This window comes from Pagrus pagrus, assembly GCF_965226575.1.
Source record: "Pagrus pagrus genome assembly, chromosome: 15".
NCBI classification, from domain to species: domain Eukaryota; kingdom Metazoa; phylum Chordata; class Actinopteri; order Spariformes; family Sparidae; genus Pagrus; species Pagrus pagrus.
In genome coordinates this window covers 11,115,866-11,134,999 of record NC_140199.1, presented here as the reverse complement: position 1 = coordinate 11,134,999, position 19,134 = coordinate 11,115,866, and the positions used below count along the sequence as shown (strand labels likewise).

Here is a 19,134-nt window from a genome sequence, read left to right as displayed (position 1 = left end):
GCCCTCAATAAAGCTGACATAATGATCCTAAGCCGCCTTTCTACAAAATCATTCAGGAATTCAAAACTTTTCCTTTCCTCTCTCAGATTTACACATTCTCCGGCGCTGGCCAGATAGACCACCGACTTCAAGCATGGAGGGACAGTGAGTAGACCAGCTGGACGTGCATGTGTGGTCACCTGTTCATGTTCACCATTGCGCCTTAACCGACGTATACTTAAGTAACTGCATGAGCGAGCGTGCGAATTACGCACGTTTGCGCGCTTTTACGCGCCGGCGTTTTTGGGGGCAAACATGGAGTGCTTTTAATTCCTGCATGTGCGATGTTGTGCAAGCGTCTGCAGGTGCGTTGATGTGATGCAGAGCGGGGCTTGTGATGATCTTGTTGCAGGGTCAGGCGTTTCTTTTGGGAGTGTGTGCGTGCGCGCGCGCGCGTGAGGTAGGGGTGGGGGAGTATATGGGATCAAACCTGTCCGCTGCGCTGCGATACGAACCTCAGGAGAACTAATTCCAAGTGGCACTTGAATTGGTCCCGTTGGAAAGCTCCGTGGACTGGAAGTAAAGGCTGGTATTTTCATGCTGGTGTTAAAACTAACCTCCTAGCCTACCACCACCCCCCTCTCCCCTCCTCTCTCTCTCTCTCTCTCTCTCTCTCGACCCCAACATTAAGTTGAGAGTGCAGGCTTAGCAGCTCTCCTCCGAATATGCAAAGCCTCCTACCTGGTGCATCAATTTAGGTGATCACCATTCAAGACGAGGCTGCAGGTATTATCCAGCATTATGTTTTGGAGGAGCCTTGTTTGGGAGTAGCCCCTCGCAGGCAATTCGGAAATCACTCCTCGAAGAGACTAGAGGTGAAATGTAAAACCTGAATGGGGATTGAGGGGGAAAAAGCCACTGGTAATTCACATTCTTTTACATGGCTTTTGTTTACGTTAAGCATGTAATTAACACCCCCCAAACAAGTTTATTCACCTGCCCTAATTGTGTGTTTATCCGGGGGCTTGCTGAATGTTCCGAGCAGCGGGGGACGGAGAGGCTCTGAATGCACTGCGAGCATTTACCGTCTTCTCCGTTTACTTACAGCCTAAATCTCCAGACACGACAACACAAACAGCACTTTGCGCGCTAAAACACTGATAATACATCGGCCAAGCAGACAGAGGCTTTGCACTGACACCTCTCTCATCCTGCTCTGGTGATTGATTGATTATAAGGCACTTTGTCGAACTATGTATAAAAACTTTCGTGTGAATAAAGTTAGTTCTTGTTGTTTAGGAAATACAACTCGGTTCCAGAAGTTCTTCGCAACAAATCTAAAATGTAAGTTACGTTACTGGTTAATTGCCAATTAGTGAGTTATTTTCTGTTCCAATAAGGGCAGCAAATAAACAAAGCTGATGTTACGTCATGTACGAGAGTGAGAGAGAGAGAGAGAGGAAGAGAGAGAGAGAGTGAGAGAGAGAGAGAGAGAGAGAGAAGAGGGACCGGATGAGAGAAAGAAAGAAAAAGGTGTTGACTGTAAAAGGTAAGAGGGAAAGAGAAAGAAGGCACGAAAGAAGGGGTCTTGTTTTATTTTTTTATTTATTTTTTTTCTTTGCTCCCTCGTTGACCCCGGTTTGGCAGAGGCTGGCCAGAAAAAGGCAGCACACCCCTCCCTGGCAAAGACAGGAGAGGCTCATGTGGCTGCTGCTCCATCCTGGATTCATCTCAACAAAACCAGAGGACGAGAGTTTGGAGCGATGGCGGGTACGTACAGAAAAAAAAAAGTCACGCGTTTCATTTTTCGTTATTCCTTCTAACTCTGATGCCTGTTTGTGTGCACGCGTGCGTTTATTTCCAAACTTTTAATCATCATTAAAATGTCGAGAATTTAAAGACATTTTATTTTTAAATGATGTGGAAATTGGATGCAGGTGTATTTTTTTTTTTTTTTCACCAGGAATTACCTTTTTCCTCTTCTCGCTCTTGTTTGTCTCCTTGCTCTTCTTCGTCCCCTGCAGAACTGTTCGCAAGCTCCAGTCCACCGACTGTCACCATCCGAGCTCTGGACGGGACGTGACACCGGTTCTCTGCTGTTTCACCGGTCAGTTTGTCCAAAGATCAGGATGGAAATCCAGCCGCTGTTCCTGTAAGTCCTGTCTCAACACAGCCGTTTTCCGTCCACAATGTTGCCAATAATGTTCGAAAAACTACGAATGATTTAAATGTTCGGTAACTTTAAAAAAAAAAACAATTATGAAACGATGCAGGCCTTTTTTGTTTGATTCACGAGGTGATTACCTTCTCCTAAATTTCTTATTTTAGATCTCGAAAGTCCGCTTTTAATTTTGCCGCATTTGTTCTTTTTTATCCCGGAGCACCGGGCAGATCTGCGCCTCTGCAGAGCAGATGTGTGATGCTGTCGGGACGGGGCGCACAATCCCCTCCGTCCCATGTTGTCCATATCAGGGTACGGAGACTCTGCACTGTGTGTACACTGTAAAAAGTATCAATATGTACAAGTCGTTTAGTGCCACATCGAGTTTTAAAAAAATACAGGCTGCGCTTCTCGTTAGAAACATCTGGCAGTGAGATGTAATAATTTAATCTGTTTGCACCACAACTCTTTTCATAGCACATTTAAATCAGTGCAGTTCTCTTAATTGTACTGTAGAAATGTTAATAAGCCACATTCTGGTTTGCTTTAAGATGCGTTCACTTGTTTCTGCAATTTTTCTCCAACGCGTAAAATGTGTGGAACCGCCTTTTTGGCACTGGCAGGATTTCACCGCGTCAGGGGAGAAAATGTGCTAAAATAAGGACTGAGGTGTTTGGATATTTTTTGCAGTGCATTCTCTCCTGCTCTCAAATAAAACCTGCGCACTGCTGCTGTGGCGATTTTATTTTACTATTCCCTTTAAAACCTTTATTGGCTAAAATTACGCACGACATTTTTTATTGATTTAACTGATTGATTGAGCTCAAGCGCCGAAACAATTAAGTAGACAGTTGCCAGCTTAGGACTTCACAGGTGCAGTAGGTCAACCCTCAAACACAACAATGCCAAATGTGAAATGAAAGTAACTAAACTAAAGCGACGATTAAACAAACGCACAATTTTCTGTGATTTTTTTTTTTTTTTTTTGTCATGATCTGTAAATGTGGCGCCAAATTTAATAGCAAAGCTTTTACAAAAGTTTTTAACACCTCTCCCTCTCTCTGTCTCTCCCTCTGTCTCTCTCCTTCTCCCTCCTTTCTTTCTTTTATTGTTTTTATTGTGTGGTCTCATTAGGGGGACTTCCTGGCAGGGCTGGGAGCTTGTATCGGAGCTGTCCAATCAGTGTATTTACACGGGTTGTTAGCGACAGTTAATGAGGGCTCCTCCCCGGGCCGGTAGAGAAAGGCGCCTCAACATTAAGATTTACCTTGTGTCAACTCGTTACTTCTAATGAACCTCCATGCAAAAGCCTCCTCGTACTCAATGGAGCCGTGCGCCCGGATCTTGTGTGTGAGACCCTGGAAGAGTGGAGCTGCGAGCCGGCCTCCCTCTCTCCCCCCTTTTTCTTCCGCTCACTCAGGGAGCGTTGCTTTTTCTCTGCAGGTCTGGGCTCCATGATGCATGCATGCCTGTGTGTGTGTGTGTCAGTGTGTGTGAAGAATGAAAGTGGGTGGTGCATATAGCCTATCTTTATAGGAATGTGATGATGGCAACCCAGGGATCTTATTAAGAATGGCACAATCACACGTTTATAATGAACAGACTATGAAGTGAAACTGTGTTTTTGCAGCTTGGTGTCTGATCATCACTAACAGTGCAGGGAAGGAGTGAGTTCGTGTTTGCGTGCCCGTATCACAAACCTGACACGTCTTCCATTGTTTGCTGAATGAGGCTTGACGTGTCAGCTTATTGCCTCTGCAGAAGTAAGTTCATTTATAATCACCCTCCATCCCCCCACCGGAGCTGCACGGCCCCTCCGTCCGTCCGCCCCTCGGCTGGCCCCCAGTGTGGCTTGTTGAGCCGCATCAGCAACACATCACTGCCCCTCAATTCAGGTACAAACTGGAGGAGTTTGGCGGATCCCTGAAGTGGACTCCCCTCTTACTGCTCTAACCCACAGAGACACCACTTAAAAATCAATTAGGCTCGTCTGCTCGCTCCCTCCCGGCTTGTCACCATTTCGGAAACAGGTGGCTTCCACCAAATTTTGGGAGGGGTCTGACAGTAAAATCGGACTTGGGTTCATTATTTCATGGCCCTTTTGAATTCATTCTCACGTTATCTCTGCCTTTTACATATTTTACAAGCCCTTTATTTTGACTGGTTGTGATTTTTGGGATTGAAACGTCATCCCAATTCTTTTATTTTGTAGAACCTTTATGGGATTTACCATTGCTTGTAAAAATCTACCTACACATGCACGTCCCATGGCGCTTTCTCACCTTGGTGACGGGGTTTTATGTCCTTGATATGTGAAAACTCTTTCTAAAACTCCTCATCCAGCCCCTTTCTTTCTGCGCATTTCCTCATATCGTCTCTTTAACCACACAGTCGCTTGGTCTCCCGCGTTAAAGAGCTGCAGCGGCGTGACGCGGAGCAGCAGCAGCAGCAGCGCCGGAGGAGGCCGTGTGCTCACTCTTCCAGGTAGATGGCTCATTTTGGAGACAGAGGCGGTAAATATAATGGGCGCATATCAGATGCATCGCCCCGAGCTTTACATATGATGCACACCTTCCTTCCATTCCCCCAGTGACTTCCTCCACATCCTCCAGTTTATTTCCAGCCCTTGAAGAATCGTTGTGTAACTTATCGTTCATTTGCATGTGTGGGCCTAAAAAAAGTGCACTCGGGCCTCGAGAGGGCTGACACGATGGCCGCAGTTACGTCAGCCCAAAATGATGACAGAACTTCTGCAGGAAGATGTGACTGTTTTGGACTCGACTGTCAGGGCTGATTAAGCGCCCCGGCTCTTTCAGATGCAGATAGGAGCTGTGGAGATGGCCCTTAAGCCCGGTGTCACAGGGGCTGACAAGCCGTAATTACTCCGGCTGACATATCGCTCTCCAAGCTCACTAATGTGGGAGATGTGGAGCCCACAGACCGCATGCATACAGCCGAGGCCGCGCCACTCTTTGGCCATGCAGCCGCTTTTAGCGCCGGGTTCAGATGCTGCTGGGCTGGCCACGTGCTCCACAGCTGACCTTTTTCATTTTAACATTTCAGCAGTGAAATAGCCGATTATTTAAAGCGAGTGATATGGTGGTGGAGATCATGAGGCTGTGTGCGGATGAAAACAGCACGCTGACACACAGACACAAGACAAGCTGTGCGGCTATGGTGGAGAGGGTGATAAAAATGGTAATTTTTAGTTAATTAAACTTTAATTTGACTGTAAATGAAGAAGGAAATGCTTAACAAATCATTTATAAAGTTGCACCTGATGTTTCTGAACATTTACTACATGCTTTATGAAGCATTTCATTGTCTAACAGTTACATAACTATTAACTAAAGTTTAATCAACTAGAAATTTACCATTTATTAACGATGGTTACTATAAAGTGTTCTGTGGAAAGTAACTAAGTACATTTACTCAAGTTCTCTACTTACAAATTGAGATATCTACTTGTATCCGACTACATTTTACATTACCTGTATCTGAGAGCTATACAGTTAAAGACTTTTTACATATCATAATCATAAAATACTATAATAATACAGGTGGTTTAATAACTTTTAATTCACTTCACATCAGCCAAAATATTGAAAATGCTCCTTTTATGCATCAAAGTAATAATTTTGTTGATACTACTTCCTAACTTGACTTGAGTAGGCCCTACAACTTGGGATGCAATTCTTTTACTTATAATCGAGTATTTTTCCAAAGCTGCTTTACATGTAAATTGTGTAAAAGCTTCTTCCAGCTGGGTAACTATATTTAAAATAAAGATTATGATATCGTGAGAGATTAAATGACTCCATCCTTGTATACACTCACCATGCCAGGAGAAAGTAAGTACATTCACTCAAGTACTATAATTATGAGGAACTGTCAGCCTACTTTCCTTGAGTATTTCATGTCACTTTATACTTCCATCCTACTACATTTCAGAGAGAAATATAGTGTTTTTTACCCCACTACATTCATTTGACAGCTATTGACACTACATTATCAGCTGTAAAAGTATAACACAATCTTACAGGTTAAAACATTCAAGTAGTCCCGTATAAAGTTGCAATATTAGTTTCACCTCGACCTTAATGAAAATGCTCTATAGCCTATATGTTGATGCATCAGAGGTAATACTCTAAAAGTATTTTATAGGAAACAAAACACACTGAAGAGAAGGATTCTGCATTATGAGTGCTTTCACTTTTGATACTTAAAGTACATTTTGCTGTTAATACTTCTGTAAGTACAACTTTGAGTACAAGACTAACAAGACTTGTATTTTTGTAACGTGGCACAGCTGCTTTTGCTCAAGTAAATTGTCCAAATACTTTTACTCTATTTATTTGACAGACTCAGTTCAGTTAAAACAAAAGGCAACTTTCTAGATCGAGCAGCTTAAAGGGGCACTGGGTAGTTTTGGAGAAGAAATTCAAACTCAGATTTTTAATATTCACAATATTAATGAGGTCATAACACAAATTCAGAAATATTGATCTTTTCCATAAGTGAAATAACAAGTTGTTCTCAGAGGAAAATAAGGTCCCCAGGACACTGTTTGAAGCCAGAAAGATGGCAGGGTCCGCCACATATAAACAAAGTAAAACAGTCTGAAATTGTGTCGCCTTTAAGGTCAGTTTGTTTATTCAGTTTATTCAGTCGTGAGTTTGATTGCTTAGTTTATCTGGACATAAAAGAATCAGTCAGTGAAGATCTTTCTCCTCTGATCAAAACTACAGAGTGCACCTTTAAAAACAGCTAAAACACTTTGAAATGAGCTTTTCTGCAAATTCCTTTTGATAGTCTGCGATAACTACATTCAACATTTACATGCATACATCACATTGTCGATGCCGGAGTACCAGTACTGCTACACGATTCAGTTACACACACAGTTGCTGCGGTCAGAAAGTGTTGACACCTGCAGTGTCTGTTTGTCACAAGCATTTAACTCACAACATGAACAGCTTCTATCTCTGTCAGCAGGTAAAGACTTTCATTAAAGCTATATTTCCTGATGGACTGATGTGAGTGATCTATAGATCCATATCGAGTCACTGAGCCCCTCCCTCTCTCTTTAGTGTGTGTGTCCGTCCTGTGTGTGTGTGTGTGTGTGCGTGTGTGAAGGTTACAGTCACCGCGTCACACACGATCCTGTCATTGTCTCACATTTTGTTTGTTGCGGTGTTTGCATGGCACGAAATGAACGAAACCGACGTCACAGTCTCTCTCTTCCTCTCTCTCTCTCTCCCTCCCTCCCCTCCTTGACTGCAGCTTTTGACATTACTCCACTCGATTGCCCGTTTACCCCCAAGTCAAGTTTGAGACAGGCAAGAAGTGTAAAAGAGGTGGGCCATGTCATATCCGCTCAGTGTGCATGGGATTGCTGGCCTGCTCGGCTCTGATCATTGTTCAGGAGAACAATTCGTGCACAGAGCGAGCAGGAAGGCAGCGTATCAGAGAGACTGGGAGAATGGCTGCACACAAAGGCTGGCTGGACAATTTGCACAGTTCTTCACAGCAGCAGTTCATAGTTATTGTGGAGCTTTTACTTATATATTCATCATTATTGTCTCGTAATTTATTTTTATTTAGTCTGCAGTGACATTCACTTTGTGCAGATTTTATCAGATTAATTAAGGGTGAGTCACTCTGCCACCTGGACACCACTTCAAGGATATTACTATTAATCGGATGTAGCCACTTTAATAAGCTACACAAATAACCTGTTCCTCTGGCGGTCCCAGGTGCCCCTGAAAGTTAATGTGAAATGACCACCAGAAACCTTAAAACCGAGAAAAGTCCCAGAACACCTTTCTTCAACTTGGTGTTATTTCCAACATTACTTTAAAGGGGCACTGTGTCGTTTTTTGGAAAAGAAATTCAAAAACTCAGAAAAGTAATATTTACAATATTGATGAGATAATAATACAAACTCAGAGGTATTTATTATTCCCATAACTGCATAAATAAGCCGTTTTCAGAGGAAAATAAGGTCCCCAGAATGCTTTTTAAAGTTAGATAAAGTATAAACAAAGTAAGACAGTATGAAACTGTGTTGTCATTTCAGGTCAGTTTGTTTATTCAGTCATGAAAACGAAAAAAGAGTTTGTTTAATTTAGTTTGTCAAAGCGTGAAAAACAATCAATGAAGATTTTAGAGTTTCACCCCAAAAACTACATTGTGCACCTTTAACAGACGACTTTTTAATACAAATCTGAATCCTTGATCTGTTTTGTTTTTAAATTGTTTTGGACATATAGGTGTCCTTTACACCGGGGACGCTAGGAGCATCTCCCCATCACTTTTTTAAAGCACAAATTGTTTTTGGGGTTTTTTAAAAAAAAAAGTTCTAGAAAAATAGGTCTCCATCAGCAGCTGCAGTTGAAAATAACTGCTACTGATTCTGGTGCGAAATATGACAGAGTTTGAAGGCAGGACACTGTGTAGCCAATAATGCTGAGCGACGGAACACAACATGTGCAGGAAAAAGTTGATAACAGAGGTGATCAGCTAATATCAGCATAAGAAATATTATGTATCCATCTTCTCTGACCACATACGATTTCAACATTAGATTGCCTTAAATTTCAGATTCATATTTTTCTTTAGTCTCGACCACACGTTAAGAAATGTTCTTCTATCCGAGCTTTTACGCCGCCACCACTTTTCAGCACGAGGTGACCTAACATATATTTATGCGCATGTAGCACATAGTCAGTAACGTGCTGTAGCTACTGTTATTTCTTTGGGAAACATGTTCGGGTTGGTTTGCTACTCGGCTATTTCAGGCTAAAGATCCACCTGAACTAAATCGCAAATTCCCTCTTATTATTTATAGACACATATAGGCTACTAAATATAATATAAATATATCTTCTGAATAAAGTGCTAACATTGTTTAACATCTATAGTAAGTGGCGTGTTGGATCGTTGCTTTCACAAAATCGTTCAAATAATAAATAAATAAATAATAGTCCTAATATTTGGCTGATTGTTCGAATAGTAGCTACGTAAAGTGGTTGCTAGGCAACTGATTGGCGCAGGTGAGCTCATTAATGGCTGTTTTGCGTCATCCCAGGTGCGTTTTTCAGACGTGGCATACGTCACAGCGGCTTCGTCTCAAGAGCCAATCCGAGGTGAGCTTAACCGTCCTGTGGCAGATATTACCTTACAGGATAATAACGGAGGGATGCGGCGGCCGAGGAGCCGGTTACTCGCGGGTGAGCAGCGCCCATCCAATCTGATTTATGTCACGCGTCTCCACGGATCAATAGCGGACGTCTGGGAGAGGGGGGGAGGGAGGGATGGGAGGGGGGGGGAGGGAAGGGTGAGGCTGAGCTGAGCTGAGGCACAGGTGCAAGGAGAGGAGAGGAAAGGTGCAACAAGTCAACAGCAGTTTGACCCATGCGACTCTGTGGGCTGCTGTTTGTGTGGTTTTAATGAATGAAAATAAGAATCAGAAGCAAGGATTAATTATATTATGATAGCTTCTGAAAGGCTTGTTGATTTTGAGGGATAATAATGCTGTAAAATAATAATGATGATAATAGAAATAATTATTATATCTTATTATTAACAACAACAACAACAACAATAATAATAATAATAATAATAACTATTATTATTATCAATATATTTTTATTATTATTATTTATTAACATTCATCACAGCTGTCATTTATCACTGATAATTGTTAAATCAATATGTCGAAATAAATATTAAGCAACCAAATTCAACTTAGTGGAGAAAGATGTCCGACCCGAGCTGCCTGGGAGAGCAATCAACCATCTCTCTCCAGGAAAGTTACATTTTGTTGGTTTAAGTCTTTAATAAAATATATTTCCGTAATGTTACTGAAAAGCATTTCATTTTTGGAAAAGTCCTCGTTCAATAATCCGACAAAAGCTGTCACTTGATTTGACAGGAGAAGAAAGTCTGTACTGCCATTTTTAGATTTCTGTTCATCAGTCGGACGCGTCAGTGCGTATTTCAGCAGTTTTATCTCCTCGTGGAGGATGATTAAAATATTACCGTTTCCTGATTGCTTCATCGTGAGGTGTTTTTGCGGCACATCAAGCTGCTTGGCTTCCAGTATCAGTAGTTTGTATCGAGTTAGATACGCTCACTACGCACACCCACTCCCTGCCACTGAAACCATAATGTTTTCGTACACATGGGGCTCATACACACACTGCTGAAACCACTGAAGCCTGCGTGTAACCTGCCATGTCCAGCCAACACACAGGCAGGTCCAAAAAGAAAGCGATGCTCAGACCACCCAGCCAAATTCACCATATAAGCATAAAACAAACTTGACCTATATCCGTATTTCAGCGTCATCATCATATTTGTTCATTCATTATTCAGCTCCGGTTTATTAGCCTGGGATGGCAGATGTCAGAGCGTGATAGAGATGTTTATGTTTGACTGATTTGAGGAGCCATTATCCCGCCTGCTTATCAAACATTCATGGGGTGGCAGCTGTAGTTGTGTGGATCTGCCCTCCATCGTGTCTCTGGTGGCCGCTTCATGTATTCTTCTTTGACCTTTCCACCCAGTTAACCTGTTATCTTTTAATATTTGAGAGAAGAATATCTCTAAAATATCTAAAAGCGCAGAAATAGTTTCTAATATTTCACAACAGAGGACACACAAGGCAGTCACAGTTGGGGGGTGCTGAGGGGGTCAGGCTCTGTAATGACGTCATGGTGCAATGGTGCGCGACATTCATGCTTTTTTGCATTAATCTGACATGTGCATCGTCACTAACAATAATTTACTACAGTTTGACTCAAAGCAGCCACATCTGCTGCGGTCAGGACCAGCAGGGAGCTGAGGAAGGAGAGAAACTCCCCAGGCTCCCTTATTAAATCGCATGATTTTGTGAGTTGTTGAGTCAGGAGAAACTTTAAAAACTATATTATTAACTAGATAACTGTAACTATATATCATTCGGGCCTTCTTGTAAATTCGGCATATGTTATAGCCTCCTTTCAGGGGGCGCTGCAGCCCCCTCAGCACCCCCTAGTTCCAGCATCCATGATTGTAGGCAAATAAGACGATATAACAGGGATCTGTCCTCGGGGGCATCTTCAATTGACACAATTAGTCTTTACAGCAATTAACTCACTCGTAAAGATTTAATAAAATGGTCTAGCAACATGTTAATTAACTCTGGAGTGAGTCATTAAATGCATCATTATTTTAGTGAGTTTTTGTTGTTAATCAAACGATTTAAAAAAAATCCTATTTAGAACATTTTCTCAGCTATAAGTTCATATAGTGGCTTTAACATGGGATACTGGTGCCATACGTTTTTTTTTAATATTTGAAAATTCCTTGCAATACACTATAGTAGACATATAATGCTAGTTTCATTCTCTGTGATATGCCATTCGTGTTGTATTGTCTTAAAATATGAAATAAAATGACATTTTTATTTGTTTTTACAGATTTTTGTGTTTTTAATTTTTGGTTTCATATCTTCTCTTTTGTGATCTTTTAATCCTCCGATCAAAACAGATAAAATGGGGGGGAAAAGAAACATTTCCAGTATAATATCAGACAACATGGCTGTTTTTCACAGGCTAAAAGATGTATTTTCTCTCCCAGTTGACTGTAGCTGCACACACTATCCACACTTTTTTTTTTGTAATTGCCCTGTGAACACGGTGGTTTTCATTCTTCTGACCCCTCCATGAACAGCACGCCGCCGCCCTCGCTGCCTCCTCCACCCGTCCACCCCTCCACACACCCCCCAAGTCCAAACAGCTCCACACAATGCTGCGTGTGCGTGTGCGCTCTGCGGTATGCGGGCTAAATGTCGTGCAGAGGTAATGGGAAGTCGTCGGAAGGTAAGGTCGCGGGTTCACGGCGGGGTTAAAGAGACCCGTCCGTGGCTCCTGTTTGCTTTTTTTTTTTTCTTCTTCTTCCCACAACTCTGCTTCCTTCCCACAGGAGGATGTGTCCAGTGTGTGTGCCACCGTCCTCACCCCGCAGCAACCCCGCCACCGCACAGACCGTGTTTGTTTTTCTGCGTTTATTAAATCTTCCCCCGGCAGGAAAACGACCAGTATCACCACGTCACTGGGCGCTGGTGAGTTTAGCACTTTGCATCCCTGAGAAAACCTTTTGTGTGTGTGCTAGTGAAGTCTGGTGTCTATTTATATCCTCACTCGGAGGCTGAGCATTCAAGGCTGCTGAGGCTCATCCAGCTTCTTCTTCTTCTTCTTCTGTTTTTTTACAGGACATTTTCAAGGTTTCACGTTCAAGCATTTGACTGTTGTTATAGCAAAGGAAAAGATAAAATATGCAGATTAATTATCACAATACATCAAGGGCAACTTGTTTTTGCACCTGTAATTTAATTGAAGGGTTTCACTTGTATTCTTTGCCCTTAATTTAAAAAAATGTTTGATCATTAATTTTTTTTTTTAAAGAAGTCGGTGAACTTTCCAAATGATTAACAAAACACCACTTGTGCACCTTTGCATCAAAGCTTTGATGAAGCCACAGTATAAACCATATTTAAGCAGCATGATATTGATGTAAGTTATTGAAAGGAAACAGACATAGATGGTCTTTTTTTCTAAAAGTAGAGATTATTATTATCTCATTAGGGATAACTGCCTGCAGGTCAGGTGGGTTATCCACCATTTTAATTGGCACTGCATCATTGTTCAGGCCTTTTACCATTTCACTGGCTTTTGCTCTATAATGTAATGAGAATTACATTATGGAAATTACATCTCTATCATGTGATGTAGATTACTCCTTAAAGGAACCAAGTGAAATACTAATCATTAAAGACTCGGTTTCTTATATTTTCTATTGTATTATATTTTATGCAAGGTGGCAGCATTGAACTTAGACATTACAGCTTGTTTTTGCATATTAAACTCAACAGTGCCTGAATAAATTTAAGCACAAATGATTACAAATTCTTCTGCAAATACATATTATATTACAGATTGTTTTTTTTTTTTTTTGTTTTTTTGTTTTTTTTTTAAAAAAAAAAGCAAACCAAAAAACCCAATAAAACTTGTTTTACAACCAATCCGGTGTCACTTTTGCTTTCAAACTCATACGCGTGATTGTAAATACAGGATTTATGTGTAACATTATAATTACATGAAACACACACATTAAAAAAGCTAACATAAAGTATGTAAATCTGTAATATTGCATATTTCAAGTCCTGAAAAATATGATTACTCCACCATAAACTACTGTACTGGCTTTGTAAATTTCAGACCAACTGCAACTGAATAAAAAAGTTCTTTTAAGCCATGTGATAATTGGTTATATTACGAAAAACAGTAGTAACAATGTGTGTTAAAGAGCACAATCAGGACACAATTGCATATACTGTATCATGCGGACATACAATAAGCAGGCAAATAAAACAATTTCTTTATGCTGACTTGTTACAACCTGGAGTAAGTGTTATGCAACTCAGTTTTGTGTTTATTTACTACAAAACAGCCAAGATCTTCTTGACAAAATGTCTAGTGTGCTTTCAAGGTTCATTTATTTATCATTTAACAACACCAGGGTTGCAAAACAATCCTGAGTTTGAGTCCCTTTTATGCTACATCAGAGAAACAACGATAACAAGTGTGTGGAGTATGGCTTTCCACTGGGAGGACGACCCCTTGGATTAGGCATCTCCGAGGACAACAACATACGAATGAGAGGCAACCGAGGCAAAACTACCGCTCACTCCCTCACTCGCCCGTGCTTTAACTCAGACAAGAATAGATGGAATGAAGGATAACAGGATGTACAACAGAGGGCAAAGAGGGACGAAGGATGGAGAGGAAAGAAGACGAAGAAAGAATGGAGAAGTCTTATATCCTCAAAGCAGGCGATTGTGATTCACCTGACAGAAACAAAACAAAAACACAGAGGTACAGTGAGGCTTTGCATTGGCACGCAGACGGCCTGTTTTTGTTGTTCCCTTCCCTCAGTGTCTCTCATCCTCTCCCTCCCTCTTTGTGTCCATATAGAGACATCTATACTGGAGACAGGAGAGAGAGAGCGAGGGAGAGATTTTGGTTGTCTGCCTATCTCCTCCTCACCATGGCGCCCCTGAGACCGAGGAGCGAAACACATACACACACACGCTCGTTCAGCCGCCACAGAGGAGAACAGCTTGGCTCTGTGTTACACTGAAAACCCCACTTTCCCCTCAATCAGACAGACAGGTAGACAGCTGGGTGTTACGCTAAATCCCTTCCCCCATGTGTCCCTCCTAACAAGGGCTCCGCTCTTACTGTCACTTCTCTCTTTCTGCTGCTCTCTTTATTCCACGCCTCGCGCTCGAAAAGCGAGAGAAGGGAGTCAGCTTTGGGGAAGTCTGTAACTATGATATGATTGTAAAATGCGGAGCGGTTTATGAATAGTTTAGAGGAGGTGTTGCGTTTTAAAACTGCAGGATTAGTCAACAGGAACAGCCATCTAAGAGGCTGAAAATGAAACATAGTGTCTCCAACAGAAGTGTTATCTGTCCCTCTCTTGTCTCTCTCCACCCTGACCCCAAGTTCACTCCTTCTAAGCACCACTTCACCCCAAAGCCCACATTTTGTGTGTGCGTGTGTGTGTGTGTGTGTGTGTGTGTGTGTGTGTGTGTGTGTGTGTGTGTGTGTGTGTGTGTGTGTGTGTGTGTGTGTGCTGAGAACGTTTTGATTTCCTGTGAGTGTGTGCGCGCGTGATAGAGACAGAGATGAGAGAGGATGATGGTCAGGCTTGGCCTACTGACTCATCCACAGAGAGAACTGTGTTGATACAGAAATGAAGCCATCACACACTTGCACACACTCCCACACACACACACGCAGACACACACAAGCTGACAGCCTCTTCCCATCAGTCTTTTGTTGTGCTTGCCAGTGATGATGATCTCACCACATAGCAGGACTAAGCCTCAATAGTCAGCCAGTCAGTCAGTTTGGCAGGCAGACAGGCAGCCAGTCAATATGCCCATCAGTCATCCAGGCAGCCAGTAAGTCCGTTAGTAGCAGCTAATTATCAAAACAGTGAGTTGTTCGGCCAGTTGACCAGGTAGTTAGCTAAAGAGATTAATATATACTTGTGGTGTTTACTCACTTAAAGTCTCCCTCCAGTCAAAACTGTATTTGTCTTCTTGTATCTACAGCTGAACATTTGAGCTTCACGTGCAGCGTTTGACACTAGAAGGCTGTTTTCACATTCATCTGCTGGAAATCAGATTTTAAGAGGCAGGCCTACGAGCAGGATTTGTGACATCACAAATAGTTTGGAAGCCAATCCTGGACGAATACTCAGCGTACGGGATTGTGACGTGGAAACTTGAAGCCTCCAGTGCACATTTACTGAGTATGGACTTTACAGTGAAGTGTCCAGAAGTTAAACATGTGAAATTAAAAATATTTGCATATTCGTGTAATCTGGACTTTTTAATGACGGAGAGGGACTAGGTGCTATTTTATGGATTTTAATGTGGTTATTATACTTTTTTTTTTCACAAAGACACACATTAGAGAGTTTTTTGGTTGCCTCAGTACACGTGTGGATATGTTAAAACAAATACTCTGCTACACTCCAGAGCAAAATATTGCCCTTTTTACTCCACTACATTTATATGACAGCTGAAGTTACTTGTTCATTTTCAGATGATGATTCGACCAAATTAACGGCGCTCAATGACAGCTACTGCTATTTATGCATACTTGAAAGAAGGGGAGGACATGAAGAAGAGGAATGGAGGCAGATGAGGAGGATGAGGAAAAGGAAGAGAGAAGAAGAAAAACAGGAGGAAACATTAGATGATTGTTTTGTATGCCTTAATAATCCATAATCCATGTGTGGAGAAGATCCTTAAGTATCTCCTGCCATGTAAAATGAGTAATTCACTACAAAATCCAGAGCAAAATATAGTACTTTTTTGACCGCAAACAAAATGTGATATGCTTATAAAATACAACACACTGTTAGAAATTAAACCAGAGGTTCCCAAATGTTTTGGTGTCCCCTGAAACAAAAAACTGTGTGTAGACAACTTTCAGATTTACATAAGAGCAATTTCCTTTTTAAAGCTCTCAGATGGTGTCATTTAAATAACTGTTTGAGACACAGAGATGTGCAATAATCCAGTATGTCACAAATAATAATAATAAATGAATATGTAAAAATACAGGCAGCTCCAAGCTTGATGACTTGCTGTAGTAATCACATCACAGTATCACTTTGCTGAGACAGTATCGCACTAATACTTCAAGTCGAGCACTGTAAATGTACTGCTAGCACTTTGCAGTTTTGTGTCTAAATGCAGAGTTTCTATTTTATTCTACTCTTATTGTATAAACATTTAATTTTGAATCTTTTTAAGTTTCTCTATTTATCTGTACTCATCGGGCTGCTGTAACACCTGAACTTCCCCTCTGGAGATCAATAAAGGATTATCTTTATTCATCTCATCTTAGATGTAGCATGCAAATGTTAGATATAAAGTGTAGCAGTTGCCCTTCGCTTCCTTCATGTCCCATTAATAATGTCATGACCCCTCAGCTTCATCATGTGACTGTTGGGGGGGACACAACTCTTACATTGGGGACCACTGGGCTAAACTACCTAATACTATATCAAGTAATTAAATCTCGCTCCACCTAGATACATTTTTAATTAATTCACAGGGGACGTGTTTGTATTCTTTATTGTTACCATAGGAAGTAATTTAACTTTGCTGATCATACTTATGTATTTCACTTAAGTGGGATTGTAATTGTAGGACTTTTACTTGTAATGGAGTTTTTCATATTGTCTGACTGGTACTTTTACTAAATTAAAGGATGGAGTACGGGAAGAAGAAGAGCATTATAAAGAATCCTTATTTTCCTTTAATCCCATCTCGACTTGGAAAATGGAGTAAGAAATCCTGCTGCGTAGCCTCAAATACATTTTTTTAATAGTCACATCAAGTAAACAACAAACTATTAATAGCGAGAGTCAGAGCGTTCAAGTCCAGGCAAGATTCAGGAAAAACTAACCACCCTTTTGTTTCCAGCAGGTTGAACTTGAACGGTCTTTTCTGAGGAAACAGCTGATCTAAACAAGGACGGAGAAAAGCGAACATGCAAAGTCAGAAATACAGTTTGCTTATACAGCTTTTATACAATAAGCACCATCCTTAACGTTCAATTATGCTGCACAGAAACTTCCAGGAGTGAGAAGATTTGGCCCAAATCTGATCTTTAAAGACCAGGTTAAAAAAAAGTATGCACATTTTATGCGAACACCATAATCCAACTAATGCATGTTTTCACCCTTAAATAGTTAAAATAAATGAATTAATTGTTTCCATCTCTATAATAAATCATTTAAATGTATTGTACTGTTTATCTTATTTGATGTTTGTATGAGTTAAGTGAACTGCTTTGAATTGCTGCTTGAGTATAAAATGTGCCATTTAATAAACTCTCTTTTTCTTGCATTCAAGTAAACAATCCAGTACTTTGTTTTTATTTCTTTGGTGAATAATTGAATCATAAAGGTTGTGTTTAGTCAGTATTATCTACACTGTAGTTATAGTGTAGTACGAGGCAAATATCTTTACAACTCTATTTCATTAATTTGTATTTCTATATGTACATTTTTATATAAAGCTAGACTTTTTAGAACTTAATTTAGTTTATTTTTACTTACTTGTGTCTTATTTGTATTTTATGTCTTTTTCTTGTTTACATTTATCTATAGTGTGATATTTTTATTCTAGAAGAAGCAGCTGTAACATAGCCTTTTCTAAATCTACCCCTTGGGGCTCAATAAAGTATTTCTGATTCTGATACTCCAGTCGGCGAAGATCAACTCCCTTCACACTTTCAGCAGAAAGAGGGTCGACTCTGACTACGCCGGCTAAAATGTCAACAAATTCACACACATTTTTAGGAAAGACCCAACCTGTTTTAAATAACATGATGGTGGCAGAGATGTAATATCAGGTCAGGGAGCCAGTGGAGTAAGAGAGGAAACATCCCATCTGAACGTTGGCTGCAACGGGGTGGAGAGAATATGCCACCTGACGGCCTCAAATCACGCAAACCATAAAATACAATCAGTATGTCAACGATCAGCTCAGATCCATAAGCCTTTGTCATTGTGAAATTAAGTTCCTGAATAACGAAAAGGTTGCTTCCTATTTTTCATTCAGAGTTGTTAGATAAGTGAGAGATTAAAGGAAAGAAACAGTCTCTATTGTTAGAATCTGTAAAAAAAATTAAAAAAAAGCTGACCTGAGAGAGAATAATGTGGTTTAATCAATTGTTTACCAGATAGAAGCTGCGTCCTTAACCTACCTAACACTGCCTGCCTGATTGAGTTTCACTTCCCTCAGGCTTTCCCACAACTCTAGTTCGAAAAAAAAAAAAAGAGCGAGCAAAGCAGACTAAAATAAAAGAGCCGATTTATTAATTTATTTAGTTATTTTAAAGGGGAGTCTGGCGTTGATATGCAAGCGGTGTGCCTGATGAGCATGAACAAAACAGAGCGCTGGAGTTGGAATATTCTAAGAACAACTGTATCCGTTGTGGTGCTAATCCTAAATGAAATATGTATTCAGTAAAAGGATTAGGGCGTCCAGTGTCATAAAAGAAACCACTTACCAGCACCAAAGGTAATTTGTAACCTTAGCAACTGCTTGTGGAAATGAATGGGGGATTAGGATTGGCTGCAGCCAGCGTTGTCCTCGTGCAGTTGGAACGACCTACACACAAACGCACACGATATTTGTTAACACTAAATTCAAGCATACTGAGCGCATATGCAGGCGTAAAAACACTGAAAAAGTTGGGAACGGAGACAAAGGAGGTTTCATAAAGGTAAAAGAAGTGAAAAGTAAAGTGCAACAGGATTAAGCCATTTGTTTTTCAGTTTAGCTGTTTCTTAGATCTCAAGCAACAGGTCAAAGGGGGAGATCTCTCTACTCCAATCTACCCCCAAATGGTTTG

The 19,134-nt window shown here is 40.9% G+C and overlaps 1 protein-coding gene across 3 annotated transcripts; it reads left to right on the top strand.

Moving 5' to 3' along the window:
* The first annotated feature begins 1,557 nt into the window (after nt 1-1,557).
* On the top strand, nt 1,558-16,564 carry LOC311270350 (uncharacterized protein). 3 transcript variants are annotated; one of them, XM_084375162.1, is made up of 4 exons: nt 1,558-1,749; nt 2,004-2,131; nt 12,110-12,248; nt 15,805-16,564. In XM_084375162.1, exons 1-4 carry the CDS (start codon nt 1,681-1,683, stop codon nt 15,823-15,825), a joined length of 357 nt encoding a protein of 118 aa, XP_084231288.1. In that variant the 5' UTR covers nt 1,558-1,680; the 3' UTR covers nt 15,826-16,564. The 3 variants fall into 3 exon arrangements, with proteins under 3 accessions (XP_084231288.1, XP_084231289.1, XP_084231287.1); XM_084375163.1 differs by lacking the exon at nt 15,805-16,564 and adding an exon at nt 15,309-15,394; XM_084375161.1 differs by lacking the exon at nt 15,805-16,564 and adding an exon at nt 12,399-13,115.
* The last annotated feature ends 2,570 nt before the right edge of the window (nt 16,565-19,134 follow it).